This window comes from Setaria italica, chromosome VI, assembly GCF_000263155.2.
Source record: "Setaria italica strain Yugu1 chromosome VI, Setaria_italica_v2.0, whole genome shotgun sequence".
Classification (NCBI taxonomy): domain Eukaryota; kingdom Viridiplantae; phylum Streptophyta; class Magnoliopsida; order Poales; family Poaceae; genus Setaria; species Setaria italica.
The window spans coordinates 31,946,871-31,967,119 of record NC_028455.1 but is presented as its reverse complement, the minus strand read 5'-3'; the positions used below and the strand labels follow the sequence as shown (position 1 = coordinate 31,967,119).

Sequence of the window (20,249 nt, the reverse complement as noted above, 5' to 3'; positions counted from 1 at the left end):
GCTCTGTCCCTACGAGTTTGAATGCCCTTGGGCCTTGTCGCGTACTCACCGGCTGTTCCGCACCAGCCCACCAGGTGCCAGTCACCGAACCGCTTCAGCCGGTTCGCGGCCGCGTCCACTGGTGTGGTCTGCTACTCTGCTCGTGCGCCCATGGCCATGGGCAGGCACGCGTCGGTCGGAGAGCTGGAGCGGCGCAGAGGATTGGGGCAGTGTCCTCTCCTCGGGTGCCGGGCGCAGGTGGGGTGTGCCGTGTGCGTACGTTGCGGTGCGGCCGGGCAAATGATCCGAAGATCCCTGATCGACTGGCCTCTACGGTCTGCGCGGCTGCAGCCTGCATGATCTGGTCAGTGGTCACGCCCGTGCGGCGCCCGTGGGCTTGGAGATGAGTGCTAAATTGTTGCTAATAAGAAAAATTAAATATGAACTAATTATAAAACTAATTGAATAGATGGAGTCTAATTCACAAGATGAATTTATTAAGGCTAATTAATTCATCATTAGCAAATGGTTACTGTAGCAACATATTGTCAAATAATGGACTAATTAAGTTTAATAGATTCGTCTCGCGAATTAGACTCCATCTGTGCAATTAGTTTTATAATTAGACTATGTTTAATACTCCTAATTAGTATCAAACATCTGATGTAACAGGTGCTAAAGTTTAACTTGGGTATCCAAACACCTAGCGCGCGCCAAGAGGCTTCGCAGCCAGCGATTTCCATGTATATTTATGGCAAGCTGCTGTTTTGTCGATTTGTATACAATGTTTAAACACTGATTTGTAGGTGATAAAATTATCTGATCAAATTTAAAAAAAATGGAGAAAAAAGTTTGGTAACAAACATTGAGGTTAGAACGGAGCCTTAGTTTGGGACATATTTTGAATCCCACAATTGCAGTATTTTGAATACCACAATTGCAGTTGAAGTAGGACGGAGGGAATATGCGTGAATAAACAGCATCAAGCCAAATTCTGTAGCGCTGCAATGCAACAGCTCAAATACTGTTACCGTTGCTATTACGTACGTTAGTAGATTTGAGCAGTGTTTTGCTCGAAGTTTTCCTCTTTTAGGAAAATTACGGTTGGCCCTTTTCGTTTTTAAACCCGTGTGAGTGAGTTATCTTCCTTTCTTTAAGAAATCTAGTGGGTTCTTTCTTTGTTGAGCACAGGTGCAGGAAAAAATGGACTGCTTGATTTTGATACGCCGGTCATGAAAATAATGTGTCGAGTGACAAGTGGTGCAACTTTTTACTTAAATAATGTGGTACACGATGTGTAACAATTCCAACTTTTATCATAGCCACATAGAAAATACATGACACGAAGTGTTAAATAATTTTCATGCACTAGCACAACCACCAATATTTGAATAGCAACCTCGCGCGCTGAACACCGACAGTCAAAAAGATTCCTGAACATTACCATGTCCGAATTCAGGACTCCAAAAGCTAATTGGAGACAACATGCCATACGCATCATCTTTTATATATGAATCGCCTCTTAACATATTTTATTCGTGTTTTATTAAAAAAATGGTAAGTCCAAGCAAACTGCATGAAACCTATACACTTCAAGACGAGTGGGGTGCTGCTGACGATGACCCACGATGATATAGGTGAAGGCGAGGTGGAGTTCATCGGATGTGGAGGACGAACATGGTATGAACACCATCTGAGGATATAAAAAGTGATTTTGGAATGGGCATTAGGATGAAAATATAGGAAAATATCATTAGGTGAGGAGATAGAACGGAGCATTGGGTCGTGAGCTAGTCCTTATTTTAAAATTTCTTAAAACTTTAAGATTTACTCCTATTCAATCGACCGATTTCTTGCTTATCTATCAATCACCTAAAAGTGTACTAGAAATTGAATTAGCAATGAAGCTTTGTAGTTAGGGTTTGGGATTGAGGTTGGAGCCTATCTGTAGCCTGCAGGCCTAGAAGGAGCTTGGGGGTGGCTCGCCGGTCGGCGGTGGAGGTGGAAGAGACGGCGGTGGAGCGGAGATGGCGAGAGCGCTGTTGGAGCCGGGTAATGGGAGATCCGGTGGGCCGTGAAGTTATTAGCGCTGGTGGTGGCGGTGGAGGCAGTGGAGACCGCCGGAGGAGGAAGGAGGCACCCGCTCGACTGCACCCGCGCGCGCAGGCGAGGCGAGTGATCGCTGATCAGTGAGGCGAAAAGGCTACCAGCCTACCAGCAACGCTGCACCGCTCGGCGGCTCGGCGCGCCGTGACCGTTGCGACCCCGGATCATTCGCCGGCAGCACCCGTCCACCGACTTGCCCGATGACGAGGAGAGAGGACACGCTTCAAAGGCTGCCCTATGCCCCTATCCTCTGCGCGAACCGGCTCACAGACGGCAGCTGGTGCGCAACACGGGAGACTGGGAACAGCCGGTCAGTACGCGACAAAGCTAGGGAAGAGGAAGGAATTCAAACCTGTACGGATACGGAGAGGGCCGCCCTTGGTTGCCCCAGTCCCAGAGGCCAGAGCCCGCGAGCTCCAGTCCTCACCGCCGCCGGCACCACTCCACTGTCCTCGTCTCCCTTCTCCCCCTCACCCAGGCACCGGAAGGAACCAAACCAAACCCTAGCCACGCCGACGAGCTCGATGGGACTCCCCGCGGCTTGCCGGAGCTGGCTTGCCGCTGCCTCCGGCAGAGGCACCAGCAAAACCCTCGCCGCCGCCGACGCCGGGGCGCTCACCTCTTCGCCGCCACTCGCTGCTAGCCCAACCAAAGCCCTCTTTCTCCCCACGCGACGCCACAGCACCACCACCACAGCCACCGAGCATCCTCAGGTGGCGCCCATCGCCGACGGCCCCGCCCCCGGCCGCCGACCTCGCCGTGGGTCATCCTCGGCAGCATCCCGCGCGTCGTCCGGGGCGGCGGCGGCGGCGCCGACGCAGCCGCCGACGTGTCGCTGGCGCTCGCCGCGCCCCCGCGCGTCTCGCGCCTGTCCGTCTCCTCGCGGGTGTTCCCGGACCGCCCCACGCCGCAGAACTTCCCGTTCGTGCTGGCCGCAGACGGCTCGGGCCTGCTCCTCCTCTCGGCCATCCTCGCCGCGCCGCTCACCCGCGTCGAGAGCGCGGACCGCAAGTCGCTCTGGCGGGACTCGGACCCGCGCTACTTCGTCCTCGACGCCGCCACGGGGTCCGCGCTCCGCCTCCCGGACCCGGGCCCGGAGCAGCCCGTCGAGCACCAGGCGATCGTCGGCGTCTTCGCCTGCCCCGGCGGCGGCGGCCGCTACGTCGTCTCTGAGCTCCTGCCCGTCATCGGCAGCGACCACGCCGACCTCCGTTGCTACCACTCCGACGCCGGCGAGTGGGTCAACAAGAGCCTGCGCTACTCGCTCCCGCCGCGGCACCTGGCGCCGATCTGCACGCTCGCCCACCACGGCAGGCTCTGGTGGGTCGACTACTCGTGGGGGATCATCACCGCCAACCCCTTCGCCGACCACCCGGTGCTCGGCTTCGTCCCGCTCCCCCCTGGCTGCGTGCTCGAGGACGGCGAGACCTGGGGCGTGATCGACGAGTTCCGCTACGTCGGGGTCAGCGCCGGCAACCTGCGCTTCGTCGACACCTACCGCCGCGGCGGCGACCCCACCAAGGTCACCGTCTGGACCCTGCCCGACCCGTACACACGGAGTGGAGGCTGGAGCACGAGGCCGCCTTCGCCGACATCTGGGCCGACGACACCTACAAGGCCACTGGCCTCCCCAAGAAGGCCCCCGTGCTCGCGCTGATCCACCCCCACAACCCCGCCGTCGTCTACTTCTTCCTGGAGGGCCACCTCTTCGCCGTCGACGTGCCCGCTCGGAAGGTTGTCGAGTGCGACCGCTACCATCTGGTGGCGCCTCCCCGCGACTACCCCATCGCCAATCGGTTCATCCGCGCCTGGGAGCTGCCGCGTGCGATCTCCTCATACCACAGTACCGTGCCTCTCATCCCATCCGTGGGCAGTGGCCATTTCATTGATCGGATTGCCTCTGCCTGTTGCATTGACTAGAGCAAGCACTTGTGTAGATAGCTGGATCGATGCATACGTCAGTAGTTGATACTTCATGGTTACAAGTAACAACTTACATTTTTGCAAATTTCTCTTTCTATTCATGCGTGTGCAAGTTCAGGATCTACTCGCCTCTCCCTGCTACTGCGTTCACTTATGACCTGACCTATAATCTTCTACTGCATGGCTTAATTGATGCACTTGCTAGTTGTAGATGTTTCATATTTAGATGTCTACAAAATTATATATGTGCTTAAGTTCTAGTTCTGCGCCCCAATATTTTGACAAGGAGTCTCAAACTGATGCACATGATTATCATTGATACCGATTACTCCCTCCGTTCTCAAATATAATGTTTAGAACAAGGAAATTAATTCATTTTTGAACTAATTAGCTTATCCTAAACATCATATAGTGAAGGACGGAGGTGATCTGTAGTGCACTAGTGCTGTATGCCATGTGTGGTTTTTGTATATAAACTGTGCTGGCATAATTTCTTTCAAAATTTGATGCTCAGTAGTATATTTTCTGCAGCGAGGTGTGCTATTAGAGTAGCATGTTACTGTTGATGTTTACCACAAGTTAGACTTGTTGTGTGTAGGATATACATACTTTCGCTGTGTGCTTTGAATGAGAATAAAAATGTTTACATCTTAGTGGTACATATCGTCTGATCGATTTGGACAGTCAATGCTTCTTCCTACACACATATATGTGATCTAAACTAATTTCTTGGTTTCAAGTTGAGACTTGGTTAGTGTAGAATATGTTTACTCTCACTGTGCTTTGTTTGTAAATATAGTAATGTTTTAATTCCTACTTGTATGAGTTAACATCGTAGTTAATTCGACATCCAATACATCTTCCTAGACACACTTGCTCTGAACTTGTTTCCTGTTGCTAGCAGATAACTAGCACATAGGGTAGTTGATTATGTCTATTCAAATAATGATTGAGCATCACGATTGACGCATCAGAAACCCAGATCTGCACAATGTCTTGTGTTGTGTTCTGACAATTGTTGGTTAATTTTCCTTGAAGGAGCCGGGGAATTGGTCAACTGACATCAGCTCACTCTCTAGGTGATCTCATCTCCCCACAAATGCTTTATTTCCGTTGGTCTACATATTTACCCTCCGATATCATGCATGCTGGTGTGCTAACGCAATTTTGTTCTGCCGAATTCCCCCTTGATCCAGATCTACCAACACTGGAACCAAGTCAAGGTGTAAGGTGACACGTTTTGGGTGGGATGTAGCATGCTGTGTGTGCTCGTGGCATGTTTTGTTTGACGGTCAGGCAATCCTCGTTTCTGTTCATCGGTCAGCATGCTGCTGGAACACTATCGATGTTACTATGGTGTATGGTATTATCGGCGTTTGATGGACTGCTCGATCATCTGTGTGTGACCACGATTACGCTTGATTTCAGTGGCTTGAACCGCAATGCTGACATGTGCTTTTTGGTGACTAATTGATCTTTGCATTTGCTGTTACATGCTTCTACATTTGCTGAAAGCCTATTATAGAAAATGGGACTGCCCCGGCAGGTACCGATTGGGAGGCCGGGGGCAGCTGAAGCTGGGTGTTCAAACCATCAGGCTTTGCTGTTGCGTTGATCGAACTATTCAGTCTAGAGCCTGGAAGACTGGAACTATAACCAGCTCAAAATTTGCAAATTTTTGTTAGTGCACCAGCTCAAAATTTGCAAATTTTTGTTAGCGCTGTGACAGTTCTAGCAGAGTCTAAGGTCATCAAATACTGCTACGATTGTTACATAGATCTGGCCAGAGCTTTGCTCGGAATTTTCTTTTCTTTTCTATAAACCCTGAGTTGCTTCTTAATTGAGCTCGAGCAGTACTTGCGTTTTTTATTGTTTGGGAATCTGGATGCTGTGAAGCTTAGAAGTTAGAACGTTCAACTTTCAGCGTGCCTGCTGTTTCGGCTTGGGTTTCAGGGGACTAACCGCCACTCATACCATAAGAAAATACATGTCGAAGGGTATTAGCTATTTCTTCTCTTCCAACAATACCCACTGAACAAGGGCGGCCAAAGCGGTTCCGGTACATTGCCATGTCCAAACTTCATAACTCCACAACGCAAGCTGAAAACACCAGACCACACACATCACCTCTTATATATGAATCGCCTTTCAGCCTCTTAAATATGTGTTTGATACAAGAAGCATGTCCTGGCAGACTTCATGAGACTTTACACTTGACGAGGAACTCTTTAATGGAGGCATTTCTAAGTTACACCCTTAGCTTTGTTGGAATGTCACTTTATGTATCTTGTATTTTCTTCGCTAAAAGGTACAATCAAAACTTCAGTTCCACATGTTCAGTGCCCATTGACTGTTGTCTGCTGGAAATTCTCTCTTTGGTATATTGCCTTCCACCGTTCAAGCTCTTCCCTGAAAATGAATAACAGCCCAAACATCTGCATCAGACAATTTTCTTCAGAGATAGGACAGAATGTCAGTAAATTCAGTTCCCCTTCTCATGCAGAAGGCATCAGTTATAGTCTCTTGAGAGCTCGTGATACCTGTCAACACTAGAGTTCTATAAAATTTTGGGCCTAGAAAACTAAGCATGAGCAACTTTAACTTCTGCATTTCAAGGTTCAATTTAAGCTTTAGAGTTTTGCATATTTGAAGAATACAAACTGCAAACTTTTCTAAGAATTTTGGTGCAGCTAGTGATAACTGATGTGGTTACATTGGAGCCTTGAGGAATGGGTGTGGGAAAACCAAAACCCTGGCTGGTTCCTGTTGTGCTACTCCATACAGTGATGTCAATTACTATTGTTACATCCCATTAACAAAAGCAAACTGGAAATGTCCAAATACCCCTAAAAAATGTTTTTTACAAAGGTTCTTTACCAAAAAAAAAACACGATATAAACCCCAAGGCATATAAAAAAAATGACAGGCTTTTGGTATTTTGGTGGGAAAATGAGGTCACCCATACTATGTTGAAGATATTTTCATCTGAGATTACATATACCCCCCCCCTCCGTTTTTAGTTACAAAGTGTAATTCATTTCGTTAGTAGAAAGTTTTGACCAAAAATTTATCCGTTAGTATTTTATTTATGTGATACGAAGTTATAATCACAAGTATTTTTTAATACAAATCTAATAGAGTCGATTTTTGGATCACAAAAACCATATATAAATAGAGTAATTGTTGGTCGAAGGCTTGTTCTAACAAAATTAAACAAGCCTTGTAATTTCAAACAGAGGTAGCATGGCATAGGCATATAGCAACAGTTCATTGTTTCTTTGTCCAAACTTCATTTAGATTAACTAGCAAGGGGCCAGTGCAATTTCCGAAGGAAATTTTTATCACAAAGGAGTTAAAAGGGTTATAAATACAATGTCTTAAAGAACATAATCCAGCAGTATCGAAGACCCATGTCATCTCTCAATGGATAAGAACATGTTGTGCAATAGGTGTTGAGAGAAGTAAACTGTTGCACTGATATTGGCAGCAACTCAGCTGCGTAGGTTCCTGGATGGTATTAGATGAAAGAGGACTCATACAGTACTTTTGTGGGAATTTTGTCCTAAAGCAGTTAAGCTACTCATATTCGATATAAATGTCTCCAAAGAATCAGATCTTATAAGATCTCAAAGGAAGATACCATCACAGAAGCAATTCAGATACTCAAAGAAGAAACATAAGTAGGGAAAAGGATTACCTCAAGCACCATCCTATTGAATCATAGTGAAGAAGGCCAAGGACCTTACGCCTCCCATCATTTCTTCGACCAGCACCCCGTTTGACCACTGGAAGTTGCTTAATACCTTTAACTTCCATTAGCACCTTAGCAGTACTCAGGTCTGTATCAGGAAAGCAGGTCACTAGTCCTCTTTCATTGCCATGGAACTGAAAACCTCGAGTGAGGCATGATGAGACAGGAGAAGAATTTGCCTGCAAAGTTGCCAAGTAAATGCATGAATTGCTAACTTAAAGAGTAACAACAGGTAGGACTCAGATTGTAGACTTAATATGAGCAGTTTACATACATCCAAGGTAGATGAATTTTCCCCAGTACTATTAGAATTTTCACTTGGTTCAAATCCTTTACGACGAATATCACCTAATGTTACAATTCCCTCGAGAAAATCTTCATTATCTACGACTAGAACACAACTTTGCTGCTTATCTTGCATCAACCTTGTTGCCTCCTTGATAGTCAATGTAGGTGTGACCTTCACATAATGCTTTGACATTGCTTGCGATACCTGGTAGAGTGATTGTTAGTAAAAATAAATTGTGAGTATCGCAGATGTATTAACCATTTAACTTCATAGAAACAACTTTCATGAAAAAAATAACTTCAATTATAATCAACCTTCAAGTCATCAAGAAGCATCTCCTCATTGTTACTACCATAGTGGTAGGGATCAACATCTAGAATTGCGAGTTCAACATCATCCCCATCTTGTCGCCTCCAATCTGTCTCATTCCTATCAGTAGGAGGTAATAGTGAAGAATAACCATGTCGAGGAGATGTTGCCTTAAATGTATCTTTGCTACCAGATTGATTTACAACAGAGGGGACCCATATTGCTAAACCAACAGCTCCCTGTTAATCAATGCAACAATTACAGTGGACATGTTAAATTAAATTATATGCAATATAGGAAAACAGCAAATGCAGGATACTACCATCAGAGGAAGTAGAATTCTGTAATCCTTAGTCAACTCAAAGAGCAGTAGCACAGATGTCAATGGGACAGAGCAGACTGAAGCCAGTGTGGCAGCCATTCCCACCTAAATTCAGTTGTAAGTTAGTATACCCTTGGAATTAACAAATTTTAAAGTGCCTGACAAAAATAGAAAACTTACTAGCGCATAAGCTTGAGGATGTGCGACAGCAGTGTTACCCGGAATGGCAGAGTTTATCAATTCTGCTGCTGAGCCTCCAAAAACAGCACCGACAGCAGCGCCAATCATCAAACTTGGAGCATAAAGGCCACCAACAAGACCAGAACCTTTGCAAAGTGCAGTTGCTACAACTTTTGCAGCAGCTAATTGAGCTAAGAGCCAGATTCCAGGGGCTGAAGCACTTTTACCAGTATGTAAAATCTCATCAACATTGGTGAAACCCCAATACAATATTCCAGGGTACCTTAGTGCTATTAAGCCTGCTCCAAGACCACCTAAAGCAGGACATACTACAGCAGGAAGGCCAAACTTTTTCCTTATCAAGTCAAAAGTCTTGGTGAACCAAACAACCAACTGCCTGAATGCCACACTCACAACTCCACAAAGCATGCCTAGAATAAGGTAGAGTGGCAACTCTGCATAATATAATCTAAGTCAGCTTTATGTTTAAAGAAAGGAACATTATCAGTAAAAATGTTGGACATATTGCTAATTTTATACACAAAGTACTGCAAGTATCAAACACTAAATGATAAAAATAATGACAGCTCCTAAAGACAGAGTCATAGATAGTTCTACAAGGAACCACATGTGCTCTGCATTTTAGTGGTAAGATCAGCTACATAACCATGTAACTGTCACATTTGATTATTATAGAAAGACTACTGAAGGCCACTAGATCTATCTGTTTTCCTCCAGGGAAAGCAATTAAAACTGAAAAGAAAAAGAAGACTTGTTTAAGTTCAAACCATAAACCTACAGGAGGATTAAAAGGGTCAGATAAAGCTGGATGGGGCACTAGGGCCTAGAGGAGGAAGTAAAAGCTTTATTTGGGTTCCCAGGTTTTAAAAAGAGGGAATATTGTATTCTAGACAGGCTACTAGAGGGGGCGTATGCAGTGCGAAAAGCTCCCACACAAGGTGGAGTCTGGGCAAGGGAATTCCTAGACAGCCTTACCCTTGCAAAATTCTTTTAAAATTCTGCAAGGAGGCCGGTTCAAACCCAGGACCTCCGGGCCAGAAGTAGAGAGTTTTACCACTGCGCCAGGACCTCTAGACAGGCTACTAGAGGAAAATATAAAAGTTGCGACTACAAATGGGAGAATACACTAAATTTGCCAAAGGAAACATAAGACACAAACTAAAGAACAATAAGAGGTCATATAATGATTTAAAATTGGAAAAAAGATTTGATTACAAATATTCGCTCATATTAGAGGTCATAAAATAGCAAAAAAAGCGACACATGAAAGTATGTGCTGTGTAACCAAAATTGATTAATATTACATAAAAGATATAGAAGATGGAAACTATAACCGAAAGTCAGGTGAAACCAGAATGCATGCTTCTCTAAATTTTGAAGCTAACTAAAAAAACAACTACCTTATTAACACCAAAAATGATCAGAATAAGGTAAAATACCAGCAGCAGATTTTAGTTCATACGTCGGGACAATAAACGCTGCCTTTTCCCCTAGCAAAACATTGGACACAGTTGATGATATAACTGATGCCAATATAATCATAGCAGTAGTGAATGGTGGTGAGTTCTCTGCTTGAAGTGGCCTCAATACTGTTTCGATAGCAAAAAAGCATCCAGCAACTGCTGCATTAAAACCTAAAGGAAGATACAGTAACAGAAGTCAGGGAGGATACAAGACAGGACACTCATTACAAAAATTATGGTTCTATTCTGCATTACATCAGAGATTTAATATCCTAAAAAATATTTCATTTTCTTGTCAGATAAATTGCCCAATATCTTAGAAATTTGAAAGAAAAAATGAAAATGCATCCATCCAATTTTCAATTCATCAAATCTATATCACGAATTGAATAGATAATTAATCAAAATACCTGAAGCGATTCCAGCAGCTGATCCAGCTGCAACAAGAGCAATGCTCCGTTCCCTGTTGTTCTCCATCATTGCAGCGCATCCATTTGCGCAAGATTTACCAATATCAACACTAGGCCCTTCTGGCCCCAGTGAACACCCCGTCCCTAAAGTAATGGCAGCTTGGATGGCCTTGATTGTGGGAAAGATCGCGGCCATGAAATCAATACCTTCCCTTTGAGATGATAATGATTGCTTTATCTGCTCAAAGATCTCCAATAATCCATGCATCATCCCAACTACTACTCCACCAGTCACTGGAATCAACAATATCCTGTGCCAAGTATCAGCCAGCCTCTGCAGACGGAGCCAAGCAGCACCCTCAGTGGGTGTGCCTGCCCATGCCCATTCATGTATAACATGCACCTGAAAAGGTCAGGCAGGGACTTCTGAGACAGTGGCAGACATTCAGAAAATATCAAATTAGAACTTTGGATTTAAAAAATGCACAGGCAAACTAGATTTAATTCCTCTCATATAATGACTATGAGTTCTTGCAAAGCAAGATATAGATTTCCCTTTTGATTTGGATATAGTTGAATAAACACACAGTGCAACTGATGCAAAAAATCAATTACTGACTATCAGTGGCTCAAAGATCACAGTTAAAGAGTAAACGAGTAGAATGACCTTGATTCCATGAGAATAATGAAGCAACACAAAATGGAATGGAATCGCCAAGATAACACACCAGATAACAGCAGTGACTCCACAAATGGTAATCATGTTAACTAAGCCAAAGGTAGCATTCACTAGTAAATAGAACAACAAAACGAGTCACCTTTCCATACGGTTAGCTTAAATTCAACCAGGCATCCACCTAATCAGTTCAGTAAAATCAAGCTCTATGTGATCCATCACAGCATAAAACCGTTGACCAAAATCAGCAGCAAGAAGACACTATGTAGTCAGTAGCACAAGAAGACACTATGTGGTCAGTAAAAAACTCTTAGCATCAGCCATCATGCAGCAACACACCACTCAACAAGAGATCAAAATTCTGACAAGTACACTACCGTCCCCATGACCCCATAGCATCAAATTTCACATTTTAGGAGACACAAAAATATACTGAAATCTCGACAAAGCACCCCAAACAGCACATAAACATCTCATAAATAACGACTTCTCACGAACCCAACCAGTAAACAAATTGACACCAGCATACCATTAGCCCAGTAGGATTTCCGATAGATACATATATCTCGATGAAAAATGGCACCAGGTGACACTACAACCGTAAACAAACAAGACAATTCCCCACAGGGTATGGCACCGAAGTCAAAAACGATGCAATTCCCCACGGGGATCTCGTACTCACCCCGCGATTGAACGCCGCAACGCAGATGCCGGTGGCAAGCCCGAGGAGGCACCCGACGAGCAGCAGCGCCCACTCGGGCGGCGCCCCGTCCCCGAGCTCGTCGCTGTCCTCCTCGCCCCTCCTCGGCGAAGCCCCCGCTTCCCCACCGCCGCGCCCCGCGGTCGCGGCGCCCTCGCCTCCTCGGCTCCGGTTCGAGAGCCGGCGGTCCAGGTTCCGCAGTAGCTCCCGCATGCGGCTCCGGCGCGGGGTCGCGGGCGAGTCCGGGTCCGACGAGGACGGCAGCGCGGCCGCGCCGGCGCGCAGCGGCTCGAGGTCGCTCCCCGCCATGGCGACTGGAGCGGGAGGAGGAGGAGGAGGAGTGGGAGGCCGGGCTAACGGGATCGCATGAGACTGGGTTCAGGGCCCCCCGAGCCCGCGATCTCGCGGTGGATCTGGGAGGGGATTTTCCCGCGCCGGATCTCGTCGGCGGTTGGCGATGGGCGACGCGGAGCGGGGCGGGGCGGAGGGAGGTGAGCGGCCGGCAGGAAGCGGACGAGGAAAGCAAAGCTGGGTGGGTCTGGGTGCGCGCGTGTTTTGCAGTTTGGCCCCCGTGCAAGTTCGTATTCCCAAATATACTACGCCTCCTTGGGTCGTCGGTTGGGTTGGGCCGACAAGACGGGCACAGGCCCATTGACTCGAGTTGGGCAGATGTCCACCACAGCCCACTGGGATTTGGGAGTGCAGCACTACTAGCCATTGTCAGAATTTGGGAATTTGGGATTGTTGGTGCAAAGGTTCTGGTCTTGTTGGTGCAGCACTACTAGCCATTGGGAATTTGGGATTCAGAATGGAATTCACAATTCAGAATCAGAACATGTCAGAATCGAAGTGGCAGATCGCCAAATCAACCTAGGCCTTGTTTAGTTGCCAAAGTTTGGAGGTGCCAAATTACTGTTACAAGCCATTGCCGTCGTAAAAAAGCGTGAAGAGCAGACATGTCGTCCTGTCCCTGCAATCGAAGCTCACAAAGCAATAGGCATGGAAAGATCCTTTGGACGAACGAAAGAGAATTGCCTGTTGCTACTAGCCTCTACTTTCTCAGTCAAAGACGGTGGCCTTTTCCTTCTCCTTCGTATTGCTTTCGGCGAAAGAATTATTGGGTGAAATGTCTTCTCGGCGATGCGCGATCAGACGTCGCCATTTTCCCCGACAAACCTTGCCTGAAAAGCTGAGCTTGTAAACACCACAAAAGCTTGCATCAGGCAACAACCCACTGTCACTGATGATGCAGTTACAAAGAAAATCATGCAGAAAGAAGCGAGAGATTTTGCGCTGCTTAACGGACAGATCTGCCCATGAATGCAAGTTCTTTAAGCGAAAGTATTCACTTTCCAGCAACTCTATGGTACGATGGAGCTTTTTGTTCACCAAAAGTGTACTCAAGATGATAAAAAGAAGGCCGTCTTCATTTCTGAAAGTTTCATCTGGGGAGCTCAATGGTAAGATGAAAAATAAGTTCTACCAAATAGCAAATGGACTGTACTGTACATAACACCTCCACTTCCATATGGCACCTGAGCTAAAATAAGTTACACATCGCATCATGGAACTTGGCTATTATACTGATGATCGCTAACAAAACTGTAGCTGGTGTACAGATTCAGAAATACTGGGGCGTGAAAACTTCTGAACCCTTTATAATACAGCAGAGGAATGTCACATCGAAACGAGATTACAAGGGTCTTGGACATCACTCATATCTTACTCCTGTATCTGACCAGCTTCGCCAGCGTCTCCTGGGCAGCTAGCGTCTGGGCATGGCCATGGCCGAGCATGACGGTCCGGATGCTGATGCAGGTCCTGCACAGCTCCTCACCAGTGTCGAACAGCCCCCCGCGGAGCAGCAGCTTTGCCCTCGTCTCCAGCAGTGTCGCCTTGAGCAGCGTCACCTCCTGCCAGACAAACTCGTCAACTCGATGGTTTGGCTGCAGCTTCTTCCTCCAGCACAGCGATCCACGGTTCCAGTCCTGCATCCGCGATGCGTAGGACTTCTCCACCTCCTCGAGGACATTGGTGCACACCTTGAGCAGCTCTAGAGCTGAGCCGCACCGCGAGAAAGACATGAAGGAGTCTATCGCCAGGGGCAGCGCTGTCTTCTTTATGAAGAGGACCATGTCAACTGCTTTGAGCTGAACAGCAGGTGGCTCGGACTTGAAACCAAACACAAGGAACGCACTAGCCCAAAGGTGGTCAGAGTATACTGAGGGATTTCCAGCTCTCATCACTCCATTCACTGCTGCAGTTGTAGGCACCAAACCTCCCCTGATCTTGCCAAAGAGCTGTGTGATCGGATGGAATTGGATCCAGCAACCAGGATGTCGATTTGCCTTTCTTGCCAACCCAAGATTAACAAGTAAGAGCGCCGACTCCACCTCAGCCTTCCGCCCATTTGGAGCTAGGAAGCAATGTGTGCCACATAGAAATGCAGTCTTGAGGGATTCACCAAACAGGTGCATACCACTGCCTTTCATTGGTAGCTTGCTCGCTGTTGCAGCTAATAGTGTGGATGATACAGGAGCAGGAGCTAACCAAGAACCGGCAATGACCATCCTTGAGGTAAGGCTTCCTCCTTTCGCTCGGTCCATCAATGCAAAACAGAAGACCAAGACCTTTATCAAGAAAGAATTATTACGGCAGAAACCATCATCATTGGCACCAATGGGAAACAAGTTCTCGCTCAGCGATATTCTCTCAACAGCCTCAAATAGAGTGGAGGGAGCAATCATAAGCTCAGAGAGAAGTGAACCCACAACCCACAGACCAAAGCTCAGCCTTCCTAAACGTTCATCAAACTTCCTAAGAACTTCTGTTTCCTCAGGCGGGTAGTCTTTCTTCCTCTTCCCCTGTATCAAGGCCATTGCGTCGATGTACGAGAGTTGTGGTAGCTGCATTGGCTCAAGGTTCATCACGCGTGGCAAACGTGTGGTCACAATCACATGCGTTGCTCCAGTGTTCCTTGGGATGAAGTCATGGAGATCCTTGCCTTCCCACCAATCCCTCTCACTCTCAAGGTTGTCGATTACAAGCAAATAGGGCACATCACGGAAAAGCTCCCGCTTCACTCGCTGGAACGCATCAAATTCTTGCTCCTCAAAGCTCCTAATCCTACCCCTATCCTTCTCAGCCTCAGCACTGATATCCAATCCCAAATTCATGGATAAATTGAGAATGTTCTGCCTCAAATACCGAGCTTCACCTCCAATCCACAGTACCATCTTGTACCGCTGTGAGTACCTGTAAGCAAACTCCAATGCCAGTTCAGTCTTGCCGATGCCTGAAGAACCATTGATGCAGATTACATTAGCACTGTTGTAGCCCTTGCTGTTGCACCGAAACCTTGACCTCCTGTGCTTTGATCTTTGCTTCTGGAGGCTTCTGCTTTTACCTGATGACAACTCAATCACTGGGTCAATCCAAGCCTCCAATGTTGGTTCCTTGCACTTGCGCATCTCCAAACTGATGAACCTGGCATTAGATTTCCTCGCAGTATCACTATCCTCATCAGCAAATCCATCAGATACACCACTTGATCTCTCATTTGTACTGGAAGCCCTTGGGCAATCCACCTCTTGGATATCCACAGTCGACCCAAAGAGCATGCCTTCGATTTCGCTCAGCTCCTTCTCCCTCCCCACAAAATGCCGGTTGCGTGGAAAAGGCAGGCCTTCAGATGCTTCATTCTCCTTCTCAGCTATATTCTTCCGGCCAAGCTTGGATCGTAGCAAAGTAACTGTCCTTGACACACAGCTTCTTGAATTGCTCTCATTCGCCTCAAGTTTGAATTCATGGCACCGCATCAGTCCTTCAAATGCTTCTTTCCCCTCCTTATCCTCCAATTTACCATCAAAAAGTCCAGCAATCTCTGTTGGCTCAGTGTCAAACAATATGGGCACCAGGTTCTTCTTCTGAGCAAAAAATCTGATCTCCTCGAGGCTAAATGGATTGAGGAAACTTGACATGGTGACCACCACAATACCGAATGCGACCGAGCAAATAATCCGGTCAGCAATCTCATGGCTCTGCGAGTCCGAATACTTTGCGCGGTCAGCAACGAAAGAGGCAATGCCCTGCAGCTCAAGCTCTGACTTGAGCCACTTGCAGAACCTGCCGAGGCCGCCGTTGCCGTGGTAGCCAATGTACACGTCGCAGCTCCGGAGCTTGGCGTTGGAGGACGGCGATGCCACGGAGCCCCTGGTGAAGGACACCCGCGGCACGGGGAAGGAGAACGACACGCGCGGCGGAAGGGGCCCGCCGCCGCCGTCGTTAATCTTGGCCGCGTCGATGCCGCTGGAGTCGTAGCGCTCCGACGGCGGCGTGTGGGGCGCGCTGGGCCCGCTGGGCGCGTCGATATCCTCCGAGTGGGACCCGTTGGAGCATGACGCCGGTGACGGCGCCGCGGTGGTGGCGACACTTGCGCCGGCGGCCTTGGCTTCTGGGCGCGGCTGGGGCTCCGGCGGCGGCGGCGGCTCGAGAACTCGAGGCGAGATGTACGGGGACTGCAGCGCGGACACGAACGCGGACGACGGCGGCGACGGCGAGTAGAGGTGCGGCGTGATGGAGATGGCCGGCGAGATGGGGCAGGACCGGTCGGAGCCGCTGCCGCATCCGGCGGCGCTGGTCCGGATGGTGAGGGACTTGGTGGCAATGGGAATATCCTTGGGCACATCAAGGAAGCTCGCAGCTTTTTGCTCGTCCTCCATGGCTACCAAATCACAAAGTTACGGAAGCTTGCTGGAAAGAGCCGCACAATCTGGCGCACCTCATTTCCCTATCAAAGATTGAGCAAAAGGGGAAGAAAATAACAGAGTTATATTAGAACCCACAAAAAAAACACCAATCAAGAAAACTGAAGAATATACCGCATCCCATTCAGAAAGCAAGCACAAATGAGTATAGCAAATAACCTGCAGCAATCTACAGATACTGCTCCTGACTCACAAATCAACAAATGCGCCATGGAATCTGAACCTTCAAGAAACAGGTCAAAGGGGGGGAACTTACCGAGACAAATGCAGCCTTCAAGAATCCAATCCCTCCACATCAGAGCCGGTGGTGCTTTCCCTGATGCTTCAAGAACAGAGATGGCATGAAGAGCCTGGAGCTGGATTTGGATTTAAAAACGGGCACGCTGCCTTTCCCACTCAAGCCATTGAATGGGATGGGTATAACTATCCTCCTGCGGGCGACTGTGACCCTCCCCTGTCCTAGGAGCAAATGAAGGGTGGAGGCCCATTCATGTAAAGCAAAGTACAGCTTCAGTTCAAGGATCTCTTCTCTCTTGAGATGACCACCAGCCAGCTCCTTAAAATATATCAGAAAAAATATTGGAAACCTTATGTGGCATCAAAAGGTGCAAGGAAATGTGAAGCTACCGTACTCCTGCTAGGGCTACTGGCTAGTGTCACACACCACTGCGAGAAGACCAGCACCATTCCCAGTGGGCGGAGGCAAGCAGGGAAAGGCCAAAATCCACCCACCAACAGTAGAGCCCAAATGCAGCAATGCCAAAGCTGGCCGGCCTCACGCCCCAGGAAGAACCATCCTGTCCGTCCAATTCTGAAGATCAAACCTGTTTGCAGATCAAACTTTCACCGCGAGCGCGGTGTTGGTGGTTACAAAATGTCCAAACAGTAGAGGGTGGCTCTAGGACACAGCACTTATCCAAAAAAAATTTAGGGACTGAGTAGCTAAAATGTTGTGTCTTAGACGAGCTCAGGGCTCGCCCATATCCTTGGAAAACCGAACCTTTTCGGGTAGAAGACTCTTCTACCCCCAGTACGGTCCCTCCCACCCGTGGCACCCCTTTCAGGACACTCTGATCTTATACCTTCGTTCTGCATGGTACAGAGGGTTTCCGTACTTAGGATGAATGCGGCGGTCTTGCAAGGGACCTTCCGTACTGGAGGTGGGGTTGATTCAACAAACCCGTTCTTACAGCTGACGCATGCCTGGCCACACCAAACCTGCGGGCCTTGCGAAACTTGATTGTGGGGTCCTATCCATCTCGCCAATCATTTCTAGGACGGAGGGCCTTTGGCCCTCTCGGGAGACCTCCGGCATCCTGCACGTACCTTCCCCGGTATGCGCCCTTGCCTGCTGTCTGGGACTTCCGGGTGGAGAGAGGGGGGGAAAGAGTCCCTTCTATCCATATCCGGAGGGGCCTTGGTAAGGGGGTGTTTGGGAACACCATGCTAAACTTTAGCACATGTCATATTAGATGTTTGGATACTAATTAGGAGTATTAAATATAGTCTAATTATAAAACTAACTGCACAGATAGAGTCTAATTCGTGAGACGAATCTATTAAGCCTAATTAGTTCATGATTTGACAATGTGGTGCTACAGTAACCATTGCTAATGATGGATTAATTAGCCTTAATAGATTCATCTCGCGAATTAGACTCCATCTGTGCAATTAGTTTTATAATTAACTTATATTTAGTCCTTCTAATTAGCATCCGAACATCCGTTGTGATCACGGTCGTAGTACCCGTCACCCGTGGCCGATTCCCCCAACACGCCGAGCGAGCTTCTGCCCTCTGTGTTTCGAATCTTGATGCGGTTGTGATTCTCATCTGGAACAGTGCTTGGAAAGGTGGGGGCTGGGCATAGATTAGCGCGGGGTGGGGGACATTGAATAATGGCCGTCATCTGACCGGTTAAGCCCTTGTTTTATGTGCTCTGGGACTGGGGTGGTGTGGTGCCTCCCCACTGTTTTACTTTACGGCGCCCTAAGCTTAGCCAATGGAGCAGTACTAAACTACTGATGCAAATCTGCAGTAATGCATTGCCATGCCGTTGGGTAAAACCCTAAACTGCCATGGGGACACCGAGCTGCTCTTTCTAGGGCAAACACCAGGCGACGGCGAGAGGAGATCTTGCAGGGAGGGGTAGACCGGAAGAGGACACGAGATACTACCAGGAGGCAGGAGCAGTAATAATGCTGGTGAGAGGGGCAGGGGCAGGGGCAGAGCATGGCCTCACCTTTGTTTTGCCTAGAAATTCGTGCACCCTGGGGAGATGGGGGTGGTAGACCCGTCCAACTGAGCCCTGCGCTACACGCTGCTCTCTGGCCTCTGCGCTTGCATTCAAATCCAATGCCGGTGTACCGTCGCGGCAAGCGCTGAAACAGGACCGTCTCTCTCTCTCTCTCATGAAACAGGACCGTCTCTCTCTCAAACACGGACTGATTCTCTCTCTCTCTCTCTAGCACGTGTTGCACAGCAGACGTGGCAGGGACTGGCGACTTGGTGGAGACATTGATGATTTGATTCTCTCGTGGCCTTTCCTGAGTGAGGATGACTCACATGTTGACCAAATGGGGATGAGAGAGAGGGGGGCAGTTTGGGGTTTTCCTCGAGTAAACAAAGAAAATGAGGGCTTCATGGCTCAAACTCGAGACAAAAGCTTGTGTGGAACACATGGCAGGATTGGTTAGCAAACTTTTTTTCTCTGTCGCGCATTTTCAGGGAGTAATTAAAGCATTGATAAAGTTATGTACTCTTAAAACGACCAACAATTTGAAATAGAGGGGTATTTTACACTTCAAGAAATACAATATGCATAGCTCTCTTGTCGATCATCGCCGTTTATATTTACATAGTTTTATGAAAAACCCCATGTAATAAATTAGTTCAAGTGTTGAATTGGCTTTAAACCAATGGATAGGTTCGCATCTAATTTTACACACGTTTCACTGAACAATACTCAAACATCCCTCTTGGAGAATGCCTATATTTTATTTCTTCGCAGATGACCTATAGCATTTTATTCTTGCAATTCTCCCCTTATATGAAAATGTTTTCATTTCTGATAGTATGTGTCCAAAACTCTGCACAGTGCAGAACATGGACATATACAGTCACTTCAATAGGCCAATAATAAAAGCAATTATTGCATTCAAGCCCACTCAAAAAAATACAGGATGATTATTAACTTATCATACTAAGCCCCTGTTTGGCAGGGAGGGGCTAAATTTTAGCCCCTGTCACATCGGATGTTTGGACACTAATTAGGAGTATTAAACATAGTCTAATTACAAAACTAATTGCACAACCCCTAGGCCTAAATCGCGAGACGAATCTATTAAGCCTAATTA

At 47.5% G+C, this 20,249-nt stretch overlaps 2 protein-coding genes and 1 pseudogene across 2 annotated transcripts; 1 reads left to right on the top strand and 2 right to left on the bottom strand.

The window, feature by feature from the left end:
* Positions 1-21: 21 nt before the first annotated feature.
* LOC101764523 lies at positions 22-4,016 on the top strand (annotated as a pseudogene).
* A 1,980-nt stretch (positions 4,017-5,996) lies between these two features.
* LOC101755731 (chloride channel protein CLC-f) lies at positions 5,997-12,680 on the bottom strand. Its single transcript, XM_004973757.2, has 9 exons — positions 12,112-12,680; positions 10,754-11,156; positions 10,320-10,514; positions 8,860-9,314; positions 8,680-8,784; positions 8,363-8,596; positions 8,034-8,252; positions 7,706-7,938; positions 5,997-6,417 (listed from the first exon to the last, which is right to left on the bottom strand). Exons 1-9 carry the CDS (start codon positions 12,436-12,438, stop codon positions 6,345-6,347), a joined length of 2,244 nt encoding a protein of 747 aa, XP_004973814.1. The 5' UTR covers positions 12,439-12,680; the 3' UTR covers positions 5,997-6,344.
* An 874-nt stretch (positions 12,681-13,554) lies between these two features.
* On the bottom strand, positions 13,555-17,529 carry LOC101755322. The gene is made up of 2 exons (XM_004973756.3): positions 17,152-17,529; positions 13,555-16,918 (listed from the first exon to the last, which is right to left on the bottom strand). The coding sequence occupies exon 2, from the start codon at positions 16,848-16,850 to the stop codon at positions 13,845-13,847; it is 3,006 nt and encodes a 1,001-aa protein (XP_004973813.1). The 5' UTR covers positions 16,851-16,918; positions 17,152-17,529; the 3' UTR covers positions 13,555-13,844.
* Between the last annotated feature and the right edge of the window lie 2,720 nt (positions 17,530-20,249).

Bases quoted from the DNA above. Each gene is read 5' to 3' on its own strand.
- LOC101755322 (XM_004973756.3), bottom strand. From the start codon at position 16,850: ATGGAGGACGAGCAAAAAGCTGCGAGCTTCCTTGATGTGCCCAAGGAT.
- LOC101755731 (XM_004973757.2), bottom strand. From the start codon at position 12,438: ATGGCGGGGAGCGACCTCGAGCCGCTGCGCGCCGGCGCGGCCGCGCTG. The intron at 9,315-10,319 runs GTATTTTACCTT...TATATTATGCAG, and splicing joins TGAACTAAAATCTGCTGCTG to AGTTGCCACTCTACCTTATT. The intron at 7,939-8,033 runs GTATGTAAACTG...GCAACTTTGCAG, and splicing joins AAAATTCATCTACCTTGGAT to GCAAATTCTTCTCCTGTCTC.